Source organism: Vicugna pacos, chromosome 11, assembly GCF_048564905.1.
Source record: "Vicugna pacos chromosome 11, VicPac4, whole genome shotgun sequence".
Taxonomy (NCBI): Eukaryota; Metazoa; Chordata; class Mammalia; order Artiodactyla; family Camelidae; genus Vicugna; species Vicugna pacos.
In genome coordinates this window covers 77,941,465-77,967,419 of record NC_132997.1, presented here as the reverse complement: position 1 = coordinate 77,967,419, position 25,955 = coordinate 77,941,465, and the positions used below count along the sequence as shown (strand labels likewise).

Genomic DNA, 25,955 nt, shown 5'->3' with positions numbered 1-25,955 from the left:
TTTCCATTGACTTCTGATGAGTTTTCTTAAAGATGAAGCAACTTTATGACAACAGTCTGACATTCTAATCAGGTTGCCAGTTACTTGCCACGTGGTCTTAATTTGGATGTCCGAGTGGTCGCCTTGGTGGATCTTCAGGAGTCCAAAGAGAGAGAGTGATAGAAGAGAGAATGAGAAAAGATCAAGGGGAGAAAAGCCTTGGGCTCCTTCATGGCTAGAGAGATGGTCTACCAGATCCTGCAGGCAGCGTCAACCTCCACCTAAGGGCTACTCGAATCTGCACGGCACGGGAGAAACCCCCTGCTACCCTCCGAAGAGAGGGGAGCCGTAACCCAATAGGCGGATCGAGATTATGCCCTTTGAACCCTATTTCTTTATGTAAATGCCCTACACGTTGGGTGCCAGAGAAATGATGCAGGAATACAGATGTGGGGCATGAGAAGGACTGTGTCCCAGGTCTCGGTTGAACCCCTGGGAAGTGGCGCGCCAAGTGTGGGTCCTTGGCTTTGCACAGGAAAGAAGTCAAGAGCGAGCCACAGTTGAGTGAAGGTAGATTTATTCAGAGAGATACATTGAAAGGCAAGAGAAAGGCCACAAGGTGTGGGGTTGGGTGCTCAGATTAAAAGTAGCTGCACACTTCATAGACAGAATGTGGGCCATCTCCAAAGAGGGAGAGAGAGAGGGGCGGCCCATTACTGACTTACTGGGCCAGGTAATTCTTTGCTGTGGAAACTGTCCTGTGTACTTTAGGATGTTCAGTTACACCCCTGGCCTCTCTGCCCAGTAGGTGCCAGTAGTACCTCCCCTCCCAGCTGTGACAACCAAAAATGTCCATGTATTGACAGAGCTCCCCCTGGGAGGCAAAATTGCCCCAGTTGAGAACCATTGACTTGGGGTGATTTTTTTGGGGGGGTGGGGAACATAATTAGGTTTATTTATTTATTTATTTTTAGAGGTACTGGGAATTGAACCCAGGACCTCGTGCATGCCAAGCATGCACTCTACCACTGAGTTATATGCTCCCCCCAACTTGGGGTGATTGTTAAAAATGTAGACTTAATTCTTATCTTGAAAAGTCTATTTCAGTAGTGGGGAGAGGGAGTTTAGGAGTCTATATTTCCAGGAGGCCTGCCAGGACATTCTGAAACATGTGATCACAGCTCTGCAGGGAAAATTTTCTCTCTTAAGCTGAGCACTGTACAGAATTTATATATACTTGATTTGCTCTCCATTTCATCTTTCTGTGTTTTACAGTCTCTTTCGATTCATTATCAAGTTTTGGTGAAGAATTATCCTCAGAGCACTGACTCAGCTCAATTAAAATAGTATGGATTAGATCCTGTAGTGGATATCAGTGTGTTTCAGCCCCTTTTTTCCAACTACTATATTGGATACATCTATTAACTTGGTTAGACACTCAGATTCTTCCTTTCAAGTTTTCTAATATTCTATTAATTTGTCTATCTCTTTTGCACTTTACCGTGATCAGTATTTATACATATATGCATGCATCAGTTATCTTTTACTTTCTACCATGACACATCTACTTACTGGCAAACTAGTTTGAAACTCAAGATATCTGGACTCTCCAGTTTGTTAAGGTCACCGAGCATGTAGTCTTCCTCCTCACTCACCTGGAACCTCTTCAGTTTCTCTATAGATGCTCAGCTTTGTATATGTGTAGATTACTCATAAGAGCTGGACTCAAACATCAGGCTGTCTGGATTTGAGTCTCTGCTCTCACTTACCTTGGCAAGTTGTTGTTGTTGTTTTTAACCAATTCATGCTTTAATTTTCTTACTGTAAAGTTCCTGGGGCATAGGTTTGTTGTGAGGATAAACTAAATTAATGTATATTTGAAGTGCTTAGAACAGTGCTTGGTGCATAGTAAGTGCTGAGTAAGTGTCAATTCTTTTGTGGCTATTTTAGATCAGAGTCCTGTGTGTGCTAGTTGGGGTCCTTTTGTTCTAGTGTTCTGCATGGATATTGTTAAACTTTCATATATATGTGTATATATATATAAGCATACATTATTTTAGATTGAGGAATAGCTTATGTAATATGAAGTATACAAATTGATAATTTTTTTTACACATGTCCATATTTGTGTGACCTCCACTCAGATCGAGAGAGCACATTTCTCACAGGGGACTATATTCAATAACTTTTAATAACCTATAATGAAAAAGAGTATGAAAAAGAATATGTATATATCTGTAAGTGAATCACTGTGCTGTACACCAGAAACTAACAGAGCTTTGTAAATCAACTATACTTCAATTAAAACAAAAAAGAGAGAGAGCACATTTCTAGCACCTCAGAAGGCTTCCTTTTGCTCCTTCCTACTCATCTCCCCTCCTAGAGTTAACACTATTCTGACCTCTGTCACCGTAGAGTAATTTTGCCTTTTTGAATTTCATATAAATGGAATCATTAGTTTGTGCTCTTCTTTCAGACATTTTTATTCAACATCTATAAAAATAATCAATATTGTTTCAATAATTTGTTCTTTTAAATTTCTGTGTAGTATTGTATATATTATACTGTATATGTAATATAATTTCTTCATTCTGCTGATGTTCATTTGAATTCTCTTTATAAATTAAAAAAACTCACACAAACACCGACTTCAATAAATTTTATAAAAACATTAAAAAAAGGGAATGTTTATACTCTAGGCACTCTGGCATTTCTGTTTCTTGAACATGCCAAGTGTGTTCAAATCTTGGAGCCTTTGCACTTGCCATTGCCTCCATTCGGAACACTTTTCCCAAGATTTTCACATGGCTGTTTCCTTCCTGATAGTGTGATCTCAGCCCACGTATCACTTCTCATAGAGGCCTACTTTAATCTGCAATCTATTATAGTCCCGCTAAACAATTTGTCTTCAACATACATATCATTGCCTCCATTTGTTTATTGTCTTTCTTCCCTCTACTAGAATGAAAACTCTGAGAGCAGGGATCTTGTCTATCTTGTTCACTGCTATGTCCCTAGTGCTTTGCACCTAAAAGGTTATCAGTATTCATTGAATGAATGAATGAATGCCTGATCTGTGCATGTTCTTTTCTTTGTAGGTGATTTCTGGTCACATTTATTTTTATTCATTTTCCTTCTTTCCCCTTCCTTTTTTCTTTCTTTTCTCCTTTTTCTTTTCTTATATACTGGTTGAAATGTTTTGGGATGTTTACCTCAGCATCTACCTACACTAGTGTTTTGGAGTCTCCCTGAGCAGAGAAGAGAGGACAGTACTTGCTAACAGTCCATTATAAGTATGAACTTAGGAAAAAAAAAACAACCTTAAAAAAAAAAGTATGAACTTAGAACCCCAGACTAATGCATTGAAAGCCTACAGAGAGCTGTTCCATGACCCAACCCCATGTATTGAGATATAATTGATCTATATCTTTAAGGTTATATATGATAATTATATGATAATATGATAAAATGATTACCACAATAGTTAATAGATCTGTTACCTCACAAAGTCACTTTTTTTCTTTCTTTTTTTTTTTTTGTGGTGAGAACACAAGATTCAATTGTAGCAACTTACAGATACACAATACAGTATTGCTAACCATAGTCACCATGTTATATACATTAGATCCCCAGAACTTGTTAGTCTTGTAACTGGAAGTTTGTACCCTTTGACCAGCATCTCCCCATTTGCTCCATCCCCCAGCCCCTGGCAACTACCAATCTAATCTACTCTTTCTGTGTTGGGCTTTTTTTAGATTCTCCACATAAGTGAGATCATACAACATTTGTCTTGTTCAAAAAAAATTGTCTTTCTCTGTCTGGCTTATTTCACTTGGTGTAATGCCCTCAAGATTCATCCATGTTGTAAATGGCAGGATTTCCTTTTCATGGCCAAATAATATTCCACTGTGTGTATATACTGCATTTTCTTTATCCATTTGTCCACTGATGGACATTTAGGTTGTTTCTGTGTTTTGGTTATTGTGAATAATGCTGTAGTGAATATGAGGGTGCAAATATCTCTTCAAAATAGTGATTTTATTTCCTTCAGATATATAAGTAGAAGTGGGATTGCTGGATCATATGGTAATTTTATTTTTACTATCTGAGGGAGCTCCATGTTTTCCGTAGTGGCTGTACCAATTTATATTCCCACGGATAGTGCACAAGGGTTCCCTTTTGTGCATATTCTTGCCATGGCTTCTTTTTACAGATTGGCAAATTGAAGCCCAGGGAGGGAAAGGAAACTTAAGGTTATAGAATGAGTATATAAAAATTAGGACTAAAACTGAAGACTTTTTTTTTTAAAGGTTTTTTTCCAGTCTTTTTGAGAAATAATTGGCATACATCACTGTAAGTGTAAGGTGTACACCATGATGGTTTAATTTACATATATTGTGAAATGATTTCTTCAAGTAGATTTAGTTAACCTCCATCATCTCAAATAGGTACAATACCAAGACTTCTGATAGATTAACTGTGGTAACTCTGGAAGTTAGTGTATTTCTGTTAAATTAATATTCTGATACTAGAACTGGCATGCAATGTGCTCAAGAAGTCAATAAAACAAACGACAAACTAGTTAAGAGTAACTAGCATTCCTTGTATATTAGACATCGGAAGTGTTTGACTTTAGGCTTTAAAATCTCGAAGTTTGTCTGTTTTATCCTGTAGGGATGTGAAGTGATATGCATTTAAAAAGTGTGTAGCTGGATTGCTATAATATATAGTTCTTAAAAGGTTGTATAACTTAGGTCTTTCACAGAGAATTTGTGCTGCATGTCATGGGACCAGCGGTCCCTAAGGGTTAAGAATGAAAGACTTCATTGATTTACCATTGACTTTGGGGGATTTGAAGCCATTCCTAAGTTTGGTGGTAGGTGAAATGAGTATTGAAAAGTTGCCTGATTCTTTTTTATACTTTGTCTGTTATGTCTTATTCCTGGTTAAAGCCTAAGATGACATTTCTGTGGGATTGCTGTGGTTTTTCTGTGTTTGCTTCTTTGTTAGAAGTATTTAAAAACTTGAATTAACCGAGGTCATAGCAGTCACAAAATGCTTCTTTCTCTTCTGTGTGGTCCCATAGCATTTTCATTGTACTTTTAATCTATTCCTCATGATTTGCCTTGTGCTATGGGTTATATGCATGTTTCTGTCAATAGATTGTGAGCTACTAGAGGATCAGGCCTGGAGTTCCTTCTTTGTAACCCCTTAGTGCCTAAACTAGTGCTTTACAATATTTAGGTTTTCCTCATGTGTTTGTGGTATTCCAGTAATGCTAAGAGAATCACTAGATCATATGTTTAGCCCAATCCCCTTGTTTTACTTGTAAGGGAACTGAGAAGAACAGTGACTTACTGAGTGTCATCTAGTTGATTGGGAGAGCAGTGTTCTAGTCTCAGTTCTGCTGGTTGTTTGTTCCATTATGCCTTGCTGCTCCTCAGCTGGTACTGGTTCTCTCTTTTACAACAGGGGAGGATTGTGAAAGAGGAAAAAAACACTGGGAGAATATAAACAGATTACACTCACATACTGGTGTACTGCAATTTACTGCTCTACCAGTCAGATATTTTACTTTCAAATTTGGCAGCACAGGCTTGATTTCTGAGACCTCAGAAAGACTTTTGGAAGAGTTCCACACTTCTCCCAGTCTACTACCCTAAGAAACACCTCTCTTTGCTGTGTTTTATGGGTAGAAGTGCTGACAGGAGGAGGAGACTTTATGTTGTGTTTCCAGTCACATTTCAGACAGCTTGGGTGGTGAATTCCAGGTGCCTTTGATGATGACAGAGTAATGAGTTGAGATCCTTGGTTGAATTTCCCCCTGCTCCAAATGGAAGGAGAATGGTGAAATGAATTTAATTTCTTAGGAAATTTGTTACTTTGAATTGGTATTATTTTTCCTTCCTCTCCTACTCCCTTTTGCTTATTAGAAAGTATTGATTCTGAAATAGAGAAAATAAGTTTATTAGATTTGGGGTGGACATTGATTAGCTGTAATCCAATTATAAATCTCAGAGGTAGATGTTTGTAAGCTTGTGCTTTTCACATCCAGGGACTTGTGGTTCCTGCTGTTCCTGTTAATCACCTGGTTGAAGCTGAGCACATAAAAGATCTATATCCACTAAGCTTAGAATTGCGTTGCTTTTGATATATTTTAATAGAATCCTCTTGATTTCCAATTTATTTCCCCCCCAATAAGGACATCTTCCTCTTGACAACCTATTTAAAAGACACAGGAATGTTTTGAAGGGAGCCTTTATTTAATGCCTGAAAGCAAAGCCATGATCAATATAGTATGAATTGCCCAAAAGAATCTTCTCTTTTTTGTTGTTGTTTTTTCCTTCAGTTTTCTCTGGATTACAAAGGAGTAAGAGGGTTTATTGAAACTTTGATAGAAATAGGCCTTACTGAAATTTTAGGTCAAACCTGGGACTTTTCATGTCCTCTCCTTGCCCACACTTAGAAACAGTCAGTGATAGGCATACACTGAGCATTTACCATGAGCCAAGTGCTAATAAAAAAAGTATAAGATATAGTCCCTGTGCTAAGGATGCTTAATATCTGGTTGAGGAAATTTTCTGTGTTTTTTTTGCTCATAGGTGAATCTCCTTTTTGGCTATATGTGTTAGAGAAAAACAATGTCTGAGATACAATCTTTATGCTATTGGATGCACCTCTTCCTTTAAATAAAAGTTTGATTTTGATTTGAAAGATAGTGCATATTTTCCAAGTGTCATTGAACAAAATGAATTTTGTTCTGCTCTTTTGGATTTGTCTGAAAGTAAAATCAGTCTCCTCACTACACCCATACTTGCTATTGAGTGAGATTAAGTTTCACAACTAGAGCCTAGGATTTAAGAGAAAGATAAGAATTTTGTCAGCAATAGAAAGAATCTGGGAAGTGAGAGAATATGTGTAAAGCCACATGGAGACCTATGGGATTTCAAATTCTCACTTGAAAAAAATTGAGAATTCCTTGAAGCAAGACAGAAAAATTTGAACATGATTCGTGGAACTGCTTTCATATAGAATTAAACTATACATTGAAGTTTGATCTGCAATATAGTGTTATAAATATATATATATAAAATTAAATTTGAAAGGACTATATTATTATGTTTGGTTATTTTGAAATTAAATTAAATTTTTGATCTTTTAACTGCTGTTTTCTGCCTTGGGTCTCTCTCTTTCCAGAGGAATTTCTGAAGACAGTCAAGTGCAGTGTGATTTATGAGGCAGTGAAGGCCAAGTACTTTACAGTGATGAGGACCTACTTACTTTGGGGAAATCAATGGAGCACATCAGTCTGCAGCACACTTCCTGCCTTAATGGTTCTCAGCTAGATCAATACTTGAAATTTAACTTCACCATCAGTCTATGGGCAGTATGTGCTTTGCAGCCTTCCTTCCATCAACCTCAAATATATGGCCAGACCTATTATAGATGGAGCTAGTTACACTTTCCTGCTTGGTTTTGGATCTGCTTTAAGCCTTGTCCACTGGCATGTTTTAAGGATGTAAAATGTGTTGGACTGTAGGCCAAGTAACGATTTAAACCTTGAAATTACGCGGTCAGAGGAGGGGGTTTTGGACAGATGCACAAGATCTATAGCATGGTTGTTTATTATTTCTCCTTCCTAAAAAATTTCCCATTGAGAGGAATTTCAATAGACTCTCCAGCATCTTAGAGAGCATTTCTAGTACTAACTGTGTCTTTCTCTTCACAGATTCTCTAACCATGGCACAGGTAGAGAAACGAGGAGGTTTGCTCCGGAAATCTTCAGCTTCCAAAAAACCACTGAAGGAAAAAGTGGTGCTGATGTATGATGAGATCTTCATGGTAAGGTCTGGAGCCCTGACATTCTGCACAGCTTGACTCCTTAGTTTCTGGTTCCAAATGAGAAATAACCTTACCTCTACCTTCTATATATCTTCAGAGGGAAAAAGAGGGCGAGGAAGAGTGAGAGTAAGCTCTGTCATAGTAGAAATTATGATCATGTATTAATTAATATGGATTGTTATTATATTCTTCTTACAGATTGTTGCCTTGAGCTGGGTACAACAATTGAAAGGAGGGAGGAAGGCTCAGGAAGCTTCTTTTCTGAATATCTTTAGGACTTGTCTTCCTTATGATTTGACTTAAGGACCTGTCTGTCCTAGATGTCCCTTGAAATTCCTTTTGGCCCTAGAATTCAATGGTTCACATATTTTAAAAAGATGCACTATTATATTCCATCTCAAGTTGTTAGTGGACAGAACAATTGCTTAGTTAGACTTTTGTCTTCCAACTCTACGAGATGACTAAGGAATTATTAGCAATTGGATTGTGGATTTCTTTGGGTCTTCAGAACTGCTTATTAACCATAGTCAAGCCTGTGTTGTAAAATATACCCTATTAGGGAAGATTAGAGTAATTAGATAACCTGCAGAGGTACTTGCCTTCTGAAATCCTAATCATATGTAGTCCATGTAAAACAATAATACTTGTAAAAAGAGTTACCATATGTTGAGTTCCTACTATGTGCCTGACATTATTCTAAATGCATCACCAAATACATGAAAGAGGGCTGTGTTTTGACATGCGTCGTGTAAAAGGATGTGTTCTAATGAGAAAACCACAATCACAGCTAGAAGGTGACAGAGCCGTGATTTGGACCGTAGTGTCTGACTCCAGAGTCCTTACTTCCTCAACTTTGCCGCATGGCCTAGGATAAATAATTTGATCAACTAAAATATCTAACTCTTGACAAGCCTTAGAGACAGAGTTTGACATGCAGACAGTTAATACAGAATTACCCAGGTCAGTACAGGTGGCTGTACAGAGAAAAATGAGTAGTTACTAGGATCCTCCCAGGCTCTTTCTATCTTAACTAAGCTTGGCATACCTGTGACTCCTGCTTGAGTGAGCTTTGAAGATAGGAAGTGCCAACTCCATGAATTCCCTGATTTTCATATATAGACAACAAAATGACATTACAGAAGTGTGAGGGTCAATATGTGGCTCCTCTTGGGGAAGCAGGACTAGAGAGAAAGGGGTAGAAATACTTCATTAATGAGGACCTTATGAGAAGGCCAGAAATGTTGCTTTGCTATGTCATTCTCAATTAAAAATCCAGAAGAGATTCCTAGTATAGTATTTTCTTAGGAGTTAGGAGTTTTCTTAGGATCAGGAGTTCTTAACTAATGAAGACATTACTTCTTGGTAGTACTTTTAAAAGGTCAGCTTAAAGTAAAGTGACAGCAGGCAATTGACCTATTGATTTTATGTTATTAGATTTCCTATAAAGTAGGGGTTTCTTTTTCTTATATCACTCATCAATCAGAAGCCTCTAACTTCCTAGATTTATGTTTGAAAATCATTGCTAAGAAAATTTAAATTTTAGCTAATTTTGGTAAACTTTTGGACCAATTTGAATTAAGAACAGAGTATATTAAAGGCTCTATACAGAGGACTAAATTCATTTAGGAGGGCAAGTAGAAGCAGGATGTTATAAAAATCATGGCAGTGTTTCTTAGATGATCTGGGTTCTGACCCCTGCACTTGTGTCAAGTCTTGTGGATCCTCTTTCCCAAAAGGAGGAGAATGATAATATGTACCCTACCTGGCTCACTGGGCCTTTGTATTTCATATGTGTGAATGGGCTTTGAAAACTGAGCACGATGCAAATAATATGATTAACTGATTCGGATGGCTAGGTTCACTTCTTGCTAAGAAGAGAAAGTTTTTTTAATTAAAAAATTTAATATAATTTTTAAAGGTTATACTACATTTATAGTTATTATAAAATATTGGCTGTATTCCCTGTGTTTTACAATATATCCTTATAGGCTGCCTCTCACCCAGTAGTTTGTACCTCCCACTACCCCATCCCTATATTGAAAGAAAATTTTGAAGGAGATTCTTTGAGCCATTATTTAACTTTTGGTGTAGGGTATTTATATCCATGCACAATGTGTTCCATTTGGGGGAAAAAAAACTCAAAAAGCTGCTGTTCCCTATTACAGCTGTTTGGAATGACCAAACATTTTCAAAGTTATTGTGAAAGGTAAGGTTGATTACGTGTAGTGACCCTTTCAAATGTATTCTTAATGCTTTGATGTTGGTTGGGGACACTGAATCTGCTTATCTTCTGGTTTTAGACCGAGGACCCAAGTAAGTGCAGTCCTCGATTTTGGGAGGAACTCTTCCTCATGAAGGTAAGACTTGGTGGCATCTGTGGATTGTGCTGGTAACTGAGATTGCCTTCTCATGTGTTCTAGGTGCTACACTAAAAATGCACTCAGGTCCTTATTGTTTCCTTGGTAGGTGAATTTAGAGTACCTAGAAGGCAAGCTGGAATCTCTTGATGGTGAGGAGTTAATGAAGATCAAGGACAATATTAATTGCTTATTTCAACATTGCATCCAGGCTCTGGGAGAGGAACATCCAATTCGAGTGGTCAATGCATTGCAGGTACAAAGCTGGGAGATTGGGGAAGTCTTGTTTAATATGAGAAAGAAATTGTAATACATCTATTGAAATTTGAGGAACTTAGAATTACCCTTAGGTATGATGTTTTCTTTTTTTTTTTCTTTTCTTTATTCCTTTAAGTAATCAAACATCTGTGCCATGTTTAACTATCTTCCTGATTGAACAAATTAATGCCTATAGTAGTAGTCTTGTCCATTTGTATAATTTGATCTAATGCCAAGGCAGATTGTTTGACAGAATTCTTTTTTTTAAAAAATTTAATTAATTTTAATGGGGGGAAGGTAATTAGATTTATTTATTCATTTATTGATTGATTCATTCATTTAAAGTGGCAGTACTGAGGATTGAACCCAGGACCTAGTCCATGCTAAGCATGAGCTCTTCCACTGAGCTATGTCCTCTCTCCCCAGAATTCCTATTATTACTTGAGAAAAGGAGATAGAGAGAAAACTCAGGAAGGGATGCTTAGTCTACAGCAAAAATCAGAAGAATATGTTAATTAAAAAATAAACAGTATTTTCTTAAATAAACTTAGTAGTTTCTCACTAGATCAAGAGTTCTTAATCTGAAATTTCAGAAGGTCTTTGACTCCCTGAAATTATATGTAATATTTTTTGTGTATATGTACATTTTTTCTGGAGAGAGGGCTTTCATCAAATTCTCAAAATGGTCTATAACTCAAAAAACATTAAGAATCTCTGTTCTTAATTCTAAGTGACATGATCATGAGGAAGATTCATTGAACAGTTATTTCTTGAATGTTATGTGCCAACCATTGGGTTAGTGGGGTATGTTATAGGCTTTTGAGGGCAAGAATCATTTCATTCAGTGCTTTGTTTCTAGTGTGTCGAACAGTGCCTGGCAAATAGCACTCTAGAAGTAAATTTTTTTTGAATGAATGCTGGGCAAAATTTCTAAAGTTTATAGTGTAGTAGCTCCACTGTAGCCTAGATTGGGCTGAGTACCTAGGATAGTGATTGACAAGCTTAGAATATGAAGTACCCATGGCAGCATAAAGAATTCTATTGGAACTTTTGGTAAATTGGGTTTTAGTTTCTAACTTACAAGTTGGGCATATCAGTTGTGAGCCCCAGTTTTCTCGTCTGTAGAATGTAGAAATTTCTTCTTGAGCTGATGCCCTGAAAGAAGGACCATGTTTATCCTGTAGCTTTGTTAACTTTTGGCCAGTAAATTCTACATTTTGAGTATCATGGTTGTAAAGACTCATTGAAAGTTGAAATGAAAGTTGGAAATTATACTTCCTGTAATTGCAGTGGCTCACTGTGGAGGCATGAATTGTAAACTCTTTTTAGTTCAGTGGACATTAAGCCACTTGGTGACCCATAAAAATATAGTAAATTATTGTAATAACTGATATTTGTTAAGCTTTAACAAAGTTAAGTTCCAGGCACTATTCCAGGGATTTTAAGAAAGTTCCAGGGACTGTTCTAAGTGCTTTACATAGCCTTCACAACATTCCTATGAGATGAATGCTGTTATTATCATTTCCATTTTATACATGAGAAAACTGAGGCACTGAAAAGATAACTAATTTGTTCAGGCTCAAACAGCTAGTAAGAGAGGATGGGGACTGTAATTTTTTTTTTTAAGTGAAAGCAAGTTTATTTAGAGGGATTTACATTCCATAGGCAGAACACCAGCCATCTTAAAAGGCGAGAGTGGCCTGTAATGAATTTTTAAGATTTAAATTGATTGGTTGCTATCATATAGGGAGTTCTGTAATTATTAAAAATAACTACTAAAAATGATAAACTATAGTGTAAATACTAAAATTAGTTTTAAATAAAGGAAAGTTCCACCAATCTCATGACTCAAACTCAAGAACTGTTTATTTTTGAATATCACCTTCCAGTCTTTGTCTGCACTGTAATTTTTAAAAAGAGGATGGCCTGAAAACAATAAAAAAAAAAAAGAGAATGACAACAGTTTCAGTTGCTGTTCCTGTTTTAATTTCTGGACTGTGTTTTGGATCTCAGAGAATAGAGCAATTGAATGTCAGCTGTGTAAGGAGGAGGTTCTGAGGTTGCAGTGTGAGGTTACTGATCCAGTGCCCTTTGTGTCTTGAGACTTTGTTTCTAGAAAGAATTCTTTCTCTCATCTCTGCAGACATTGTGTGCACTCATTCGAGGAGTCCATCAAAAGAATAAGTCTACCTCTGGGTTTGACATTATCAACATGCTGATGGGCTTTGACAAGGCGGAGCTGTGCATGAAGGTGAGGTGTAAGTGCAAATGTGCCTGTGGATGTCTGTTTCTGAAAGCTCTTCATGGGTACCATCTGCAGACAGATATACTAGAAGATTGGGACTTAAATAGACATAGATAATTAAATTTGGCCTTGAATTTGGAATTTTTATTTTACAGATTTGGTTTATCTGAATAAAGGAAAATTTGAAATTCAAATTTGAGTCAAGTCATCCTTTCCCAGCAGGATAAAGACTGAGCAGCTTATGATTTATGTCATATGATCATAAATTCTTAAAAACATTTATGAATTTAAATAGAATGTAACAAATTAATACATGAGGATAACTTTAGTTCTAAACTTTGTTTTATTTAACACAATGACTTTATCAGAATTTTTATTTCTATTGTTTGATGCTTTAAAAAACAGCTTTATTAATATAATTCACATATCATACAATTTACCCTTTTAACATATATAATTCAGTAGTTTTTAATGTATTCATAGGGTTACACAACCATCACTGCTATTAATTCAGAACAATTTTCATCACCCCCAAAAGAAAACATGTACCCATTAACAGTAATTCCTTATTCCCCTTTCTCTCCAGACCCTGGCAACCATTAATCTGCTTTATATCTCTATAGATTTACCTCTTCTGGACATCTCATGTAAATGGAGTCATATCGTATGTGGTCTTTTATGTTTGTCTTCTTTCACTCAGCATGATATTTTCAAGATTCATCCATGTTGCAGCATATATGCTTTTTTTTTTTTTGACTGATCAGTATTCCATTGTATGAATATTCCACATCATTTTATTTATCCATTCATCAGTTGTTAGACATTTGAGATGTTTCAGCTTTTGGCTGTTATGAGTAATGCTGCTATGAACATTCATGTAAAAGTTTTTATGTGGACGTACGTTTTCAATTCTCTTAGGTATATACTTAAGAGTAGAATTACTAGGTTATATGGTAACTCTATGTTTAACATTTTGAGGAAATTTCAAATTGTTTTCCTAAGTGGCTGTACCATTTTACAGTTTCACCAGCAATGTGTATATGTATATATTGGAGAAATGTCTATTCACATCCTTTGCCCATTTCTAGATTGAATTATTCATCTTTTTGTTGTTGCATTGTAAGAGTTCTTTATATATTTTGGATATAAGTCCCTTATCAGATATCTGATTTGCAGTCTTTGTTGCTATCTTGAATGAATATTATTCATAATATGAACTTTGAAGAACTAGTCTTTTCTCACTCACTGAATTTAAAATAAAAAAATCTGTATGTCAGAGAATCTTTTAGTGATTAGGTTATTTTTGAAAGTTATGAAAATAAAGTTTCTTTTGTATAGCACAGGGAACTATGTTCAATATCTTGCAATAACCTTTAATGGAAAAAAATATGAAAACAAATATATGTATGTATATGCGTGACTGAGACATTGTGCTGTACACCAGAGGTTGACACATTGAAATTGACTGTATTTCAATAAAAAAAAATGTTATGAATATACAATTAGGAATACACGAAGATTTAGTACCGGAGTCAATTTTTAATTCTAGCCTTTTACAAGCCATATATACCATGGTAAAATCCCAGATATCATTTTTCATTCTTACAGTTTTAACTTCTGCCTTTATGCTGCTCATTACCAAGTCTCTATCTTTAGCCTTAATATCCCCTCCTGAGTCTCAAAATTGTTCTCTGTAAGCACTTGCTGAATGTATCCACTCACACATCCCTAAGTACCTCTTGCTTGGCATATCCAAAATGGAACTCATTGTTTTCCCTACATCTGTTCTTCCTTATTCATTTCCTGTCAGAATGGGGGCACCTGTCTTCTCAGTTCCCCAAGCCAAAAACCTGGGAGTCAACCATGACTCTTTCTTATCCCTCATCTTTCATATCTAGACAATCACCATGTTCAGCTAATTTTACCTTAGCTCATATTTGTCATATCTCTCTTTTCTTTTTTTCCCCTACTGCCGAAGTCTCTATTATCCCTCACCTGAACTATTGCAGTAATGCCTTAATTCATTCTTTTGACAAACATTTGTTGAGCTCCTACGTGCCAGGCACTGGGGATACAGAGGTAAATAATACATGGCAACGATCCTCAGAAAATTGATAGATTAGCTTTCATTTGTCTCCCTCCTTCCAGACTTACCACCTTTAAATCTGTCATCTACACTGACACCAGAGTGATGTATCTTAACACTCAAATCTTTCTTGGTTAAAACCCTTCGTTAGTTTCCTATCACTAAAAGGATAAAGACCAAACTCCCTCGTTAGCCTTATAAAACTTGCATGATCTACTTCCTATTTATTTCTCAAATCTCATCTCTCACCACAGTGCCTCACTTTTTATGCTTCCATAATAACAAACTACTCATATTCCATCTGCACACCCAGGGCCATTTCATTCCTCATGTGTCTTTGATTATGCTCATGCCTGTCTAGAATTCCTTTCCTCCTCAAGTTTTAATTAATTCCTACTGATTTTTCAAAATACAACTTGCCCCCAAGGCGTCCTGAAATAGATAACTTCTGACCTAATTCCCTTCCTCCATGTATATTTTTGTCATAGTAACCATTAAATTAAAACTATTTATGTACTTTTCTTTCTTGTTAGACTGGAGTTGCCTAGAGAGCAAGGGTCATTGTCTTGTATTTTTCTTGTATTCTTTGGAAGCACAATATTTAGCATATAATAGATGCTCACTATGTATATGTTGAATTGAACTTAAGTAGCTTATTTTGAACCTTTGCTTGAATTCCCAGCATGCTAAATCCTTATTCTCCATTCACTTTTCTGCTTCATTTAATTGGGATATTTCTTTTTTTCTTCCTTCTATTGTCATATCTAAGGGTTTTATCTTTTGATTACATTGGCTCTAACAGCTGGCTGTCAGTACAGCTGATAAACTCCAGTCACATTATTTGGTAGAATTGACCAGGATGGACATGAGCTAGCTTTGTTGCATAGTGCTTGTGGCCAGTGATTAGCTCGTAGTGATATTGTCTGTGTTGTTTGTTCATTGTGTCTGCATCAAGTGATATGCTTTATTCATCAAATAATGAAACATACCTAGTTATTTTACCATTATTATTAACCTTTAATATAATTATTTAATTTATTATTTTAAATTTATTTGATATAATTTAATTTTACTTAGTTTATTATTTATTGTTTTTAATTTGTATATTATTTAATTTAACCATTATTATTAATCTTTAAAAAATTTACTTCAATCAAATCCAAAGGCTTGTATGAGGATGACAGGCTGCAGACATTAATTTGGTAGAATAGTGAACTTTGTTATTCTGTGCAGTTGTTCTAGAGCATTTTCCCCACAATAGCTAAACTTAAAAGTCTTCCTTTTCTTTGTCTAATCTTAAAAGGGGGTAGGCCTCAGGGAATAATATGGTTACTTCATTTTATGTTATTCACATTACTCTGTGTAATATAATGCAGAGTTGGAAAAAGACACAGTGGAGATGTTATTTGATATGGTTTAATACTTAATGGTGCTCTTTCTCAGAACTTGATGGAGAGTTTGGACTCATTGCTTTGTGCAGAAGGCTCTGAAAGTCTGAAGAGTTTATGTCTGAAACTTCTCCTCTGCTTAGTGACTGTAAGTGACCCCTCTATATGTTTCTCTGTCAAGGGTGTTAATCCACAGTAGGGGCAAATGTGAATATTTGAGCCTAAAGTTAGCAAGGAAAGGAGAAAAAAACATCTCTCACGTCTCTACTGGGCCATTACATCACTCTGTTGTATTTGAATATATAGAAGGAAGTTAGTTGCATGGGTTTTTGCTTCCTGCTCTTTGGGGCAACTACTGGCATTTTTAACCTATACGGAGAACTACCCTCTTCTGGATTGCCAGATTTTGCCCTTCTCATCAGGTCTCATTTGGAAACAGTTTTTGTAATTCTGAATATTTTTATTTGTCCTGACTGATTTTATGGGGGGGGAGGGCTGGCCTGTATCTTCTAGTAGGAGGAGGGCAGGATATTATTCATTCACGTCAGGTGGTTGGTTCCCTTTCCCTGCCTCCGCTTGAAGATTCTGGATCATAAACTTCTTCCTGTTCATTTCAGAAATGAAATCCAAGAAACTGTTAAGCCAATGCTTATGTGAGGGTATAAGAGAAATAATGAAACGTTCTAAGATTAAAAAGCTTTAATTTGCTAACTTCTTATCCTTCTAGTGTCTGTCTATTTAGGCTATGGTGGCTTTAGGAGTGCTTATGAAAGGTCTACTGAGTATCTAGTAAGATGTTTAACATTTCTGTTTCTTTTAGATAGTCGGGGAGGAGATATATATGATATCAGAGTGTCTCAGTATAGACTTTAAATAGCCTTTTATTGTATTCAGGTAACCGATAACATCAGCCAGAACACTATCCTGGAGTATGTAATGATCAACAGCATATTTGAAGCAATTTTGCAGGTAAGGCAGTTTCCTCTTTCTCTTTTGGGTAAACCACCTCCTCAAGCACTGTCATCATGTCTGGTTCTTGTTACAGATACTCTCCCACCCCCCAAGTCGTAGGGAACATGGCTATGATGCTGTAGTCCTCTTGGCTTTGCTGGTGAACTACAGAAAATATGAGGTAAGTGGCTCCCTTAATGGGCAGCTGTTATCTTTCTATAATCTTCCTAAATGTGGCCACTCCTAGAGGACTTGGCTTAATGTAGAAGACATGTTCTTAGTAAATGGTATATAGGTTAATTTTGATACATTCTAGAAGTCCTGTATTAGGTGCCTGGGATAGAGGATGTAGCTGTTTAAAGGAATCCTGTGGTGTAACTTCTAATAAAATGAGTAAGTATCTCTTAATGTAGTGGTTCCCAAACCCACCTTATTACTAGAATCACCTTGGAACTTTTTCAAAAGAAGGGATTTCTGGGTCTTTCTCTTGACACACCAAATCAGAATCTCTTAGGTGTGAACCACTGACTAAATGCATCTGTTTTGAAAGATTGGACTTACATATTGGATTTCCCTAATGCAATCCACTTGTGTAAAGTATCTCTTGTCGGTCTGGGGACTCTCTCTGATTTTAATGGCAATTGAAGATAGGGCCTTACCCATAATAATTCTGGAGTTCTCTTTGCCTCTGAATTAGTCAGGGACGGCTTAATAGGTTTTTGAGGTGAAGAGCTGAACTCAGAGATTTATACTTGGAGTAGTACATCTACTTGAGTCCCCTCAAAAGGCAGAATACATAGAAGAGGAAGGGGGCCACTTAGGGCACATCAGGAGCCTCGTTGGGGATTGCTTTGGAGGAATAGGGGGCATTTGGCACTGAGTCCAGGATACTAGGAGTACTTTACTGAACCCAGAAATCAGGAACTGCATCAAGGCAACCTGACTTTCTAATAAGTAGCAATACTATGAGAAATGGACTAGCAATACTATGAGGGGAGATTTTCATTTTTGAGCTCCTGGATCTTCACTTAGTGATTTTTTGGATATGATTCCTAGTCAGGTCAAAAGTGATGGGTAACAAAATCTGGAGCTTATTCTTATAAGGAGAGATATGAAAGAAGAGGAGGCTGTAAGAGAGGAATACTTAGAGGGACTGGAATATGTGGAATGTTAATTTATTATAAATCCTAGAAGCTGATGGCTTTCATTGCTTGGGGGACCTGATGAATGGTGTACAGAGCTACTAATAAGTATGTAATTTATCACCAACACCTGCTTTACTGGTGATCTGGAGGGGCCAGCATGGTAGCCATCTTGATCTCTGTCATGTGTAATAGACTCTGGGGCTTTATTACAACAATGAGAAAAATAGCCAAGGGAGAATACCGAAGATAGTTAAAGAGAGTTGAGTTATATGTGATAGGAAAGCACCATCATCAGTAATGAATATTTTTGGAACATTCTGCTGGATGTAGGCCAGTCTGAGGCAATGACTTGGCTTCTCTAAATGTGAACTGAAACCAGGCTTAGCCCGGTAGGACTTCCTGAAATGTCAGCCTGAAAAATTGGACATGGCCAAGGAACTGGAGAAAATCATATTTCTGGAGTGGGATATGCATCTCTAGTCTGTCAGAAGCCCCAGAAGAATTAGTATAGTAGGCAGGGGCAGACTGGTGGGCATAATTTATCTGGGCTTTTGCAGCTTGTGATATAAGTCACTCACGAGAAACTGTTAGGGAAACTTGGTGACCATGGAGCAGGAAGGTTTTTGACAGGAGCATGAGGAGTTCAGATGAACACAGCAAACCCAAAAACTGGAAGTTTTATGCGGAATATGGGAGGGTATGTGCTAGGGAGAATAGCATTCTAGTTACCACCACAATCGATCCTATGACCAATGAAGTAAGTTGTAACCTTCCCAGAAAGGTGCTCAGGGCACCAGAGAGACTTGGTGCCCAGCTAAACACAGAAAAGACAAATTAGGTGCTGGACTTAAGGATTGGCAGTAATTCTTCCTCACTTTAAATAATGTATTCCATTTTAGTCATTTCATCTAAAGAGGTAGAGGAGGCAAAAAAAAAAAAAAGGTCTAGGGAAGAGCAATGAAATTTGTTAAGTATGTTTTAGATCAAATAAAGGCAGGACCCTATTAGAGTGATTTTCTGTGAAGGCTCGTTGAGTTTGTAATTCTGTCTTGTGGTTGAATAGTAAATTGCCTTGAGTTTTAAAACATGACCAGCACCACAGGTATGTAGTGTTAAGGAAAATCAGTGTCTGGTAGAATAGAAATTTTCATAGCATTAAGATCTTGGCCTTCTAGTTTGGCCAAGTCTCCCTGAATTGATGAAGTGATTCAGTCTCCAACTGCTGCCCTGAACATAATGTTTCCCAGAAATTACAGAATTGTTTATTATGTCCAGTTGTAAGTTGTTCTTTTTCTTTCTCTCTTTTTTTCCCCTCAAGAGCTTCCTTTGAATGTGATAAAAATGTCAAAGGAGAAAAAATATAGCTACCAATTATTGAGCCCTTACCATATGCCAGATACTGTATTAAAGATTTCACTTGATTTACATCTCATAGCAACACCAAGGAAGAAAATATTATCCCCCATTTTACAGATGAGAGAATTGACCTTAGATTAGTTGACATGTCTAACTTGTCAAAATTAATAAGTAGAGGAGCTAGAACTCAAGCCCTTGATTTTAGCCACTTTGCATTTTTCTCAGCTGTTGCTAATGCATGGACTGTTCTTGGTAATCAGATGATCCTTATTACCTAAGACAGTCTACTTTTGGGAAGGCAAGTAACTAGAACTTGCAAAAATTGTGCCAAGAGACAGTGGCTTGCTCCTTCTAGTGTTGTTCTCATCATGATGGCATCTCAAAATCAGCCTGCTGCTGATTTTCATTTCCAAAAATCCATTTGCTTGGAATCTTGTCTGAAGTCTATAGTATCAGCAGGATTTGACTCTTAGTTTTAGGAAGAATGTTGAGAGCCTTCCTCTGTCAGATCAAGTAACAAATGGGAGTGGGTTTTACCTCCTTGAATTGTGTTGTAGAAAACCTTAGAAACATTTGGGCTGTTAAGAAAGCAAACTGTCTCTTTCTCTGTTCCCGTTTGACATTCAAAAAATGCCCTCAGAAACTTGATTAAATAAAGTCTGTTGGGAGGAGGTTAGCCTTTCAGTTGGGTTTTCAAGTTTCTCAGTAATGAGTTTTCTCTGTTGTAAAAACTGCCAACCTGAGAACTATTGTTTCTTGCTTCCCTTGGGTTAGAATTGGTGCCTGAACTCTATTAGGTCTTTCCTCACATCCCATAAGTGAGCAGATCATTGATTCTCATCCCACCAGTAGGAGATGGCCCAACTACTTAATGGGTTTAAATATGTGTCCATTTCCATATGCTGCCCAGCTGAGATTGAATCTGGAAAAACTCAAGAAATCTTCCAATGCTATATGTGATGGAACAATCATTATCCCAGTGTCCTGACCAGATTGTACTTTGGATAATCACATCTTATTTTCAGTTCCCCTGCAGTGTAATTTGAGTATTGGATTCATAAATGGCCTCTCTGGCTGTTAAGCAGCTGCCACTTTCCACCCCCAAGGTGGCTTTGTTTTACGGGCTGGTGAATCAGTCCTTGCACATAGTTTGTGGAATGGTTAGGGAGCCTTTGGGATGTACGTTAGCAACTTATAAATTTGTGCCTTATGGCAAGGAAGCTTTTAATGTCCCCCCAAAGACAGCTGTCCCTATGGACTCAGTAAATTATTGGCAGGATAGGACAAAAGTGAGTTTTGTGGAGTATTCACTTACTTCTTAGAAACAAATAAGAGGGAAAGAAGGGAGAAGTGGCAGATGTAGGCCTGAGCTGATTCAGTCTAGAAGGAAATGCAAGTAGAACAGAACTGGTGTGTGTGTGTGTGTGTGCACACACACGTGCGTGCATATGTGTGTGTGTGTATCCATGTATCTGTGTGTGTGCTTGGTGAATGCCCATGCACACTGAGAGATTTACAGGAAATGGGGTAAGTCAACTGGCAAGATAGTTGGGCATGGGTATTAGGAGCATCACTCTAGAGAGAGGGCCTTATAGAAGCATTTTTGTTAACACTTTGTTAAATACCTAATGGGTTCTTAACTAGGTCACACTCACCTAGAGTCTCTTCTCTTGTTTAACAGTCTGTGAATCCTTATATTGTGAAGCTATCTATTGTGGATGATGAAGCCACACTCAATGTGAGTATATGGATCCTGTGTATTGCTTTAATTACTAGACTTTGGTGACCTTATTTCAGTGGATATTTAGAACAGAGAGTAGAGAGCTGTTGTGTTAATTTTATCTGGCTATAAAGAGGGAATATGTCTTTCTTTTTAGAGCATCAGTGCTATTGTCTTATTGTTTTCTATCTCCTCATCATGGAACAGACATCTGGAAGAGACATTTGCTTGCTAATCACGATGAAATGGTCATTATATTTCATGTTCTCCTGTGCTAAGGTTGGTTATCCTACAGAGTCAAGAAGTTACATTTCCAAGAATAAGAAGGTCTAGATGGTATGTCAAATCACCATGATGTACATTTTAAATATCTTATAATTTTACATGTCAGTTATACCTCAATAAAGCTGAAATTAAAAAAAAAAAGAAGGCTTAGACGACTAAATGTTGGGAGAGTCCTTCTTGTAGAACCAGCCTGATTTTAATTATAGCGTGAGTTGGTGAAGCTGAAACATGGAGGAGGATATGTGTCTGCTACATATATCCTTGAAAGTTTGGGAATTAACATCTGATCTCTGAATATAAGGAAGAAAATGACCGGGTGTCTGGCTTTATTCTCTTTCCATCTTGCCCTCTTCATTCTTCTAATCTCTCTTATTAAAAAAAAGCACACATGATTGATTCATCCTTGGGCCTTAATTGATTTTTGTGATACTGCTTAGCAGGTTCTAGAGGGAAAGTTGATAAGTTACTTTAACATTTATTGAGTGCTTTTCTCCATTACACTCCTATTTTCTTGTGCCCTGAGAGTGGCTTGTCTGTATGCACCTTCATTTCACATGGGACTCGTTGTTAGTTTTTTTTTTTAATATATATAAACATTTTCTTATTGAGTTACAGTCATTTTACAATGTTGTGTCAAATTCCAGTGTAGAGTCATTATTACTTTTATTGTGGGTGTTTTAGAGACATTTGAAAGCTTTTTGTTTGAAGCTTCTAACTCAGTCTTCTCTTTTGAGGTGAGAATGGTCCCAGTGAAATGGTCAGTGACCTGGGCTGGTCTTTCTCACCTCTTGTTACTCTATTTTAATTCTATCTGGAAACATTAAATAAGATCATTAGACCAGAAAAATCTTTCCAGAGAAGTTCCTTTTGATCCTTTGATAATGTCTCTCTGAATTTCTGTCCTTGTCACCAATTTTCAGGTAGAACTTCTTGGGCTTTGACCATGGGGCTGTGATTAGTGTTTTCCCTGGTCTAGTCATAGCATTGCCACTAGCCCCTTATTTCACCTGTGCTATGTTTTTTCTCTCTAGGGAATGGGGCTTGTGATTGCTCAGGCTTTATCTGAGTACAATAGGTAAGTACACCTTTCCAGAAGGGAAGGGTCTAAATTTCATTTGAGTTTGTTGAGTAGGAACAGGTTTGTTAGCATTTGTGGGTGAATGTCCCTTACCTCTCCTAGAAGAATATTCAGAGGTGCAGCTGCTAGCCTTTGTATTTGCTCTAGCTTGTCTTGATGACCTTAGCAGGAGTTACTCCTAACACTAGGGAAAAAGTAGCCACCAGGTTAGTGTCCATCTTTTGTTCAAGCAATTCTTACATTCAGACATTCTTTTGCAACCTTTGGTATTTTATTGCAGAGCATTTAAACTACTTTTTCAGCCATAAATAGGCTCTTCCACTTAGCCCAATGTGTCATACAAATATCATTTTCTATGTAAAAAAGGTTGTGAAGCACTGCTTCTTTATATGCTTAAAAAAATAAAAGGAGAAAGCATTGAATTAGTTTTAGTTTGACAGATGCTTTTTTTGCATCAGTAATCAACTGTAGCTTCCCAGGGTTCCTGTCTATTCTGAGGGCTCTTTTCATTGATGCCTGCTTTCCCTCTTGCTGGGGATGGGGAAGGATCTGGTATTCAGTGAATGAGAACCAGAAGTATGTCTAATCCTGGCAAGGGCCAGGCAGGATCTTTCTTACTCCTTTCCAGACTTTCCTCACACACAATTGGGTGTTGGAATTTCAAATCTGTTCTATCTCCACAAATAGTTTAACTCACAGATTTCCCTCCTCTTCCTTCAAAAACAAACAAGATTTTCACTTTTACAGCCTTAAACTAATTTTACTGTCACACTTTTCAAATAATAGTCTGCTTGGGAAATAACTGGATCAGCCATATGTTAGAGCAGTTTCACACTTTTGCAGCTTGCTTTCTAAGTCTCTCCCAAAGTAGCCAGGCACTTTGGTGCACATTACCTCAAGAGCAGATGGGCGCCTCTTAGCTTGCAGGGGAAACTGCGGTGGCTAGATTGTTGTAACACTTTTGTTTTCTGGAGTCAGTGAATTCTGCAAGTGAGCTGCCCTGCTTACTTAGTATGCCAAAGACAAAGACATATGTGATAAATAATCCTAAAGTTGAATTTAGTTATTTTTATTCAGGCAGTATAAAGACAAGGAAGAAGAACACCAGAGTGGTTTTTTCTCTGCTTTAACAAATATGGTAAGTCTTGAACATCTACTTGTTTTTCCTCTCCTGTTCAGAAGTCTGTGAGATCTGCAGGTGTGGGCAAATCTGGACTCAAAAGTTTAGATGTTTGAGATGAAGGCATGATGAGGGGAGGGAGGCTGCTCAGAGCAGATTTTTTGAGAGCTGTATCTCTTAGTGATTTCTAAACCCAAGTGAGAAAGGGGAAAGAAGAGCTCTGATTTGTCTGGGACTGATTTTTTCAAGTTAATTAATTCAGTTTTTTAAAGGCTTAAAAGAAAAGGTTCATATTAAGCCAGACTTTTGCTTCCTAAGAGTTGGCTTTATTTGAGGACTGACACTATGAAACACAGAATAGGAGGGTTTAGATCTCTGTCCAACCCTGAGTCATCTTTGGTTGTCTGCTTTGCCCCCTTCATCTCTTGTAGCTGGTCCTGGAGTTGAGGAATTGGTGCAGTGATCTGAGCCACTCTTCTAAAGGCTTAGGGTCTGGACTGAGAGGTCCATGGTTGAGGAGGTTTGTTTGAACCATGGTTGGTTCACTTTGTAAGACTTCTGAGCAAGGTTTATCAACCTTGACATTACAGGCATTTTGGGCCAGATAATCTGGGACTAATTTTTAAGAGATAAATCTGGAAGGTCTTAGAACCTAGGCAGATTCAGAAAGTCTGTCTTCTTGGGCATTACTATTCAAGTAATCAGCCCTAGGGCAGTTTTTGAGTTCATTGTAAGAAGTAGCAATCTCCCGCTCCCTCTCCCCAAATGGCAACTTCCCCTCCCTCAATATCTCTGCCGCCTTCTTTCTCAGAGCCTGTTCTCAAGGAAAGGACTTGATAAACTCTTTAACTGTGAAGCATAAATGGGTAGTCCCTCAGATGTCAGAGCAGTGTGAGTGCTGTATTGGTGTTTTGTTTAATGTATTAGATATAATTATATTGCATCCAGAGACCTTTGCTCTTTAACAGAGATGAAAAATTTTGTACCAAACAAATGAAGCTCCAGCTGCATTCTTTTGGGCATCATTATGTAGGTGGAAAAGGTATATTTAGAGGGATGGGCACCTATCTCAGTGCCTCTGATATCTCACGTATTGGAGGCAACCTACTCCATTTAGTTACTCAGCTGCTCTGCCTAGGACACAAACAAAAGATTTTATGATGTGAAAGATGGACAGTGGGTCTTAGACAGTTCTGGTCTGAAACCCAAGTATTTTCATGAAGACAATTCATGAAATTGGGGATGAACAGCCTGCTTTCTGTGATGTTCATTGTGAGTTAGTTTCTGACTTCAAATAAGCAGCTTCCAGGAAAGATGCAGTGATGAGGATGTCTAGGTTAACATTTACTTGCTGTCAGTGGTTACTAAATTTGCACATAAAATGTAGAGCTGGACCAAATTACTAGAATTAAAAAAAAAAAAAACAACTCCCTTTAAGTAAAGACAATTTAAAGGAATTCTCATTATTTCATTTGTTACTTATGATTCTTTTAAGATCTTCAGAGTGAGCTGGTTTTGGTGTGTGTGACTGGTGGGCCAGAGTTCCATGTTCCCTGGGACTGCAAGCAGTTTGTTTTTTCACTATTTAAAGGCTATTTCATAGGCACCAAGCTCCTCTCACATTTCCCTGTTATAAGTATGCAATGCCCCTTTCTTCCACAGGTAGGCAGCATGTTCATAGCAGATGCCCATGAGAAAATCTCAGTACAGTAAGTGCCTGAAATTCTTGTGCATTGACTTGAACTTTAGTGTGGGCTCTCTTGATGGATATGAAAGTGGAAATGTTACCTCTGCTAATCTTTTACAGATTCTAACTTTTTTGGTGATTTATCAAATGTTTCTTGAGTTTTAAATGATAGTGAACCTTACAAACCTCTACTTTGGTCACATGTACTGAGCCCCAATAAGAATAACTTCCCAGCTGTCTCTGGAATGAAATGAAAGGGGGCTGGGTGTCTGAGCCAGTTAAGGACTCAGTTGGCTTTGGGTGGAAAAGTGAGAGGGGGAAAATAGTGAATGAAGTAGATAACTAGTTCTAAGGAATTAAAGTTAAGGCTCTGACTGTGTACACTTTATAAACGCCCAAAAAGGAAATACAGAGAACATTGGAAACTCAAAGCGATTTATAATGAGGAGCTGGATGTA

The 25,955-nt window shown here is 37.4% G+C and overlaps 1 protein-coding gene across 1 annotated transcript in view; it reads left to right on the top strand.

Annotated features, from left to right (window-relative positions):
- The window catches only part of ARMH3 (armadillo like helical domain containing 3), a 153,436-nt gene that overhangs the window by 4,629 nt on the left and 122,852 nt on the right, over positions 1-25,955 (top strand). The window contains exons 2-12 of the mRNA XM_006210485.4: positions 7,709-7,821; positions 10,122-10,178; positions 10,288-10,434; positions 12,580-12,687; positions 16,211-16,303; positions 17,050-17,124; positions 17,201-17,287; positions 21,289-21,345; positions 22,644-22,687; positions 23,768-23,828; positions 25,473-25,519. Coding sequence (XP_006210547.1) covers positions 7,720-7,821; positions 10,122-10,178; positions 10,288-10,434; positions 12,580-12,687; positions 16,211-16,303; positions 17,050-17,124; positions 17,201-17,287; positions 21,289-21,345; positions 22,644-22,687; positions 23,768-23,828; positions 25,473-25,519 — 878 coding nt within the window. The 5' untranslated portion in view covers positions 7,709-7,719. The remainder of the gene's footprint in view (positions 1-7,708; positions 7,822-10,121; positions 10,179-10,287; positions 10,435-12,579; positions 12,688-16,210; positions 16,304-17,049; positions 17,125-17,200; positions 17,288-21,288; positions 21,346-22,643; positions 22,688-23,767; positions 23,829-25,472; positions 25,520-25,955) is intronic.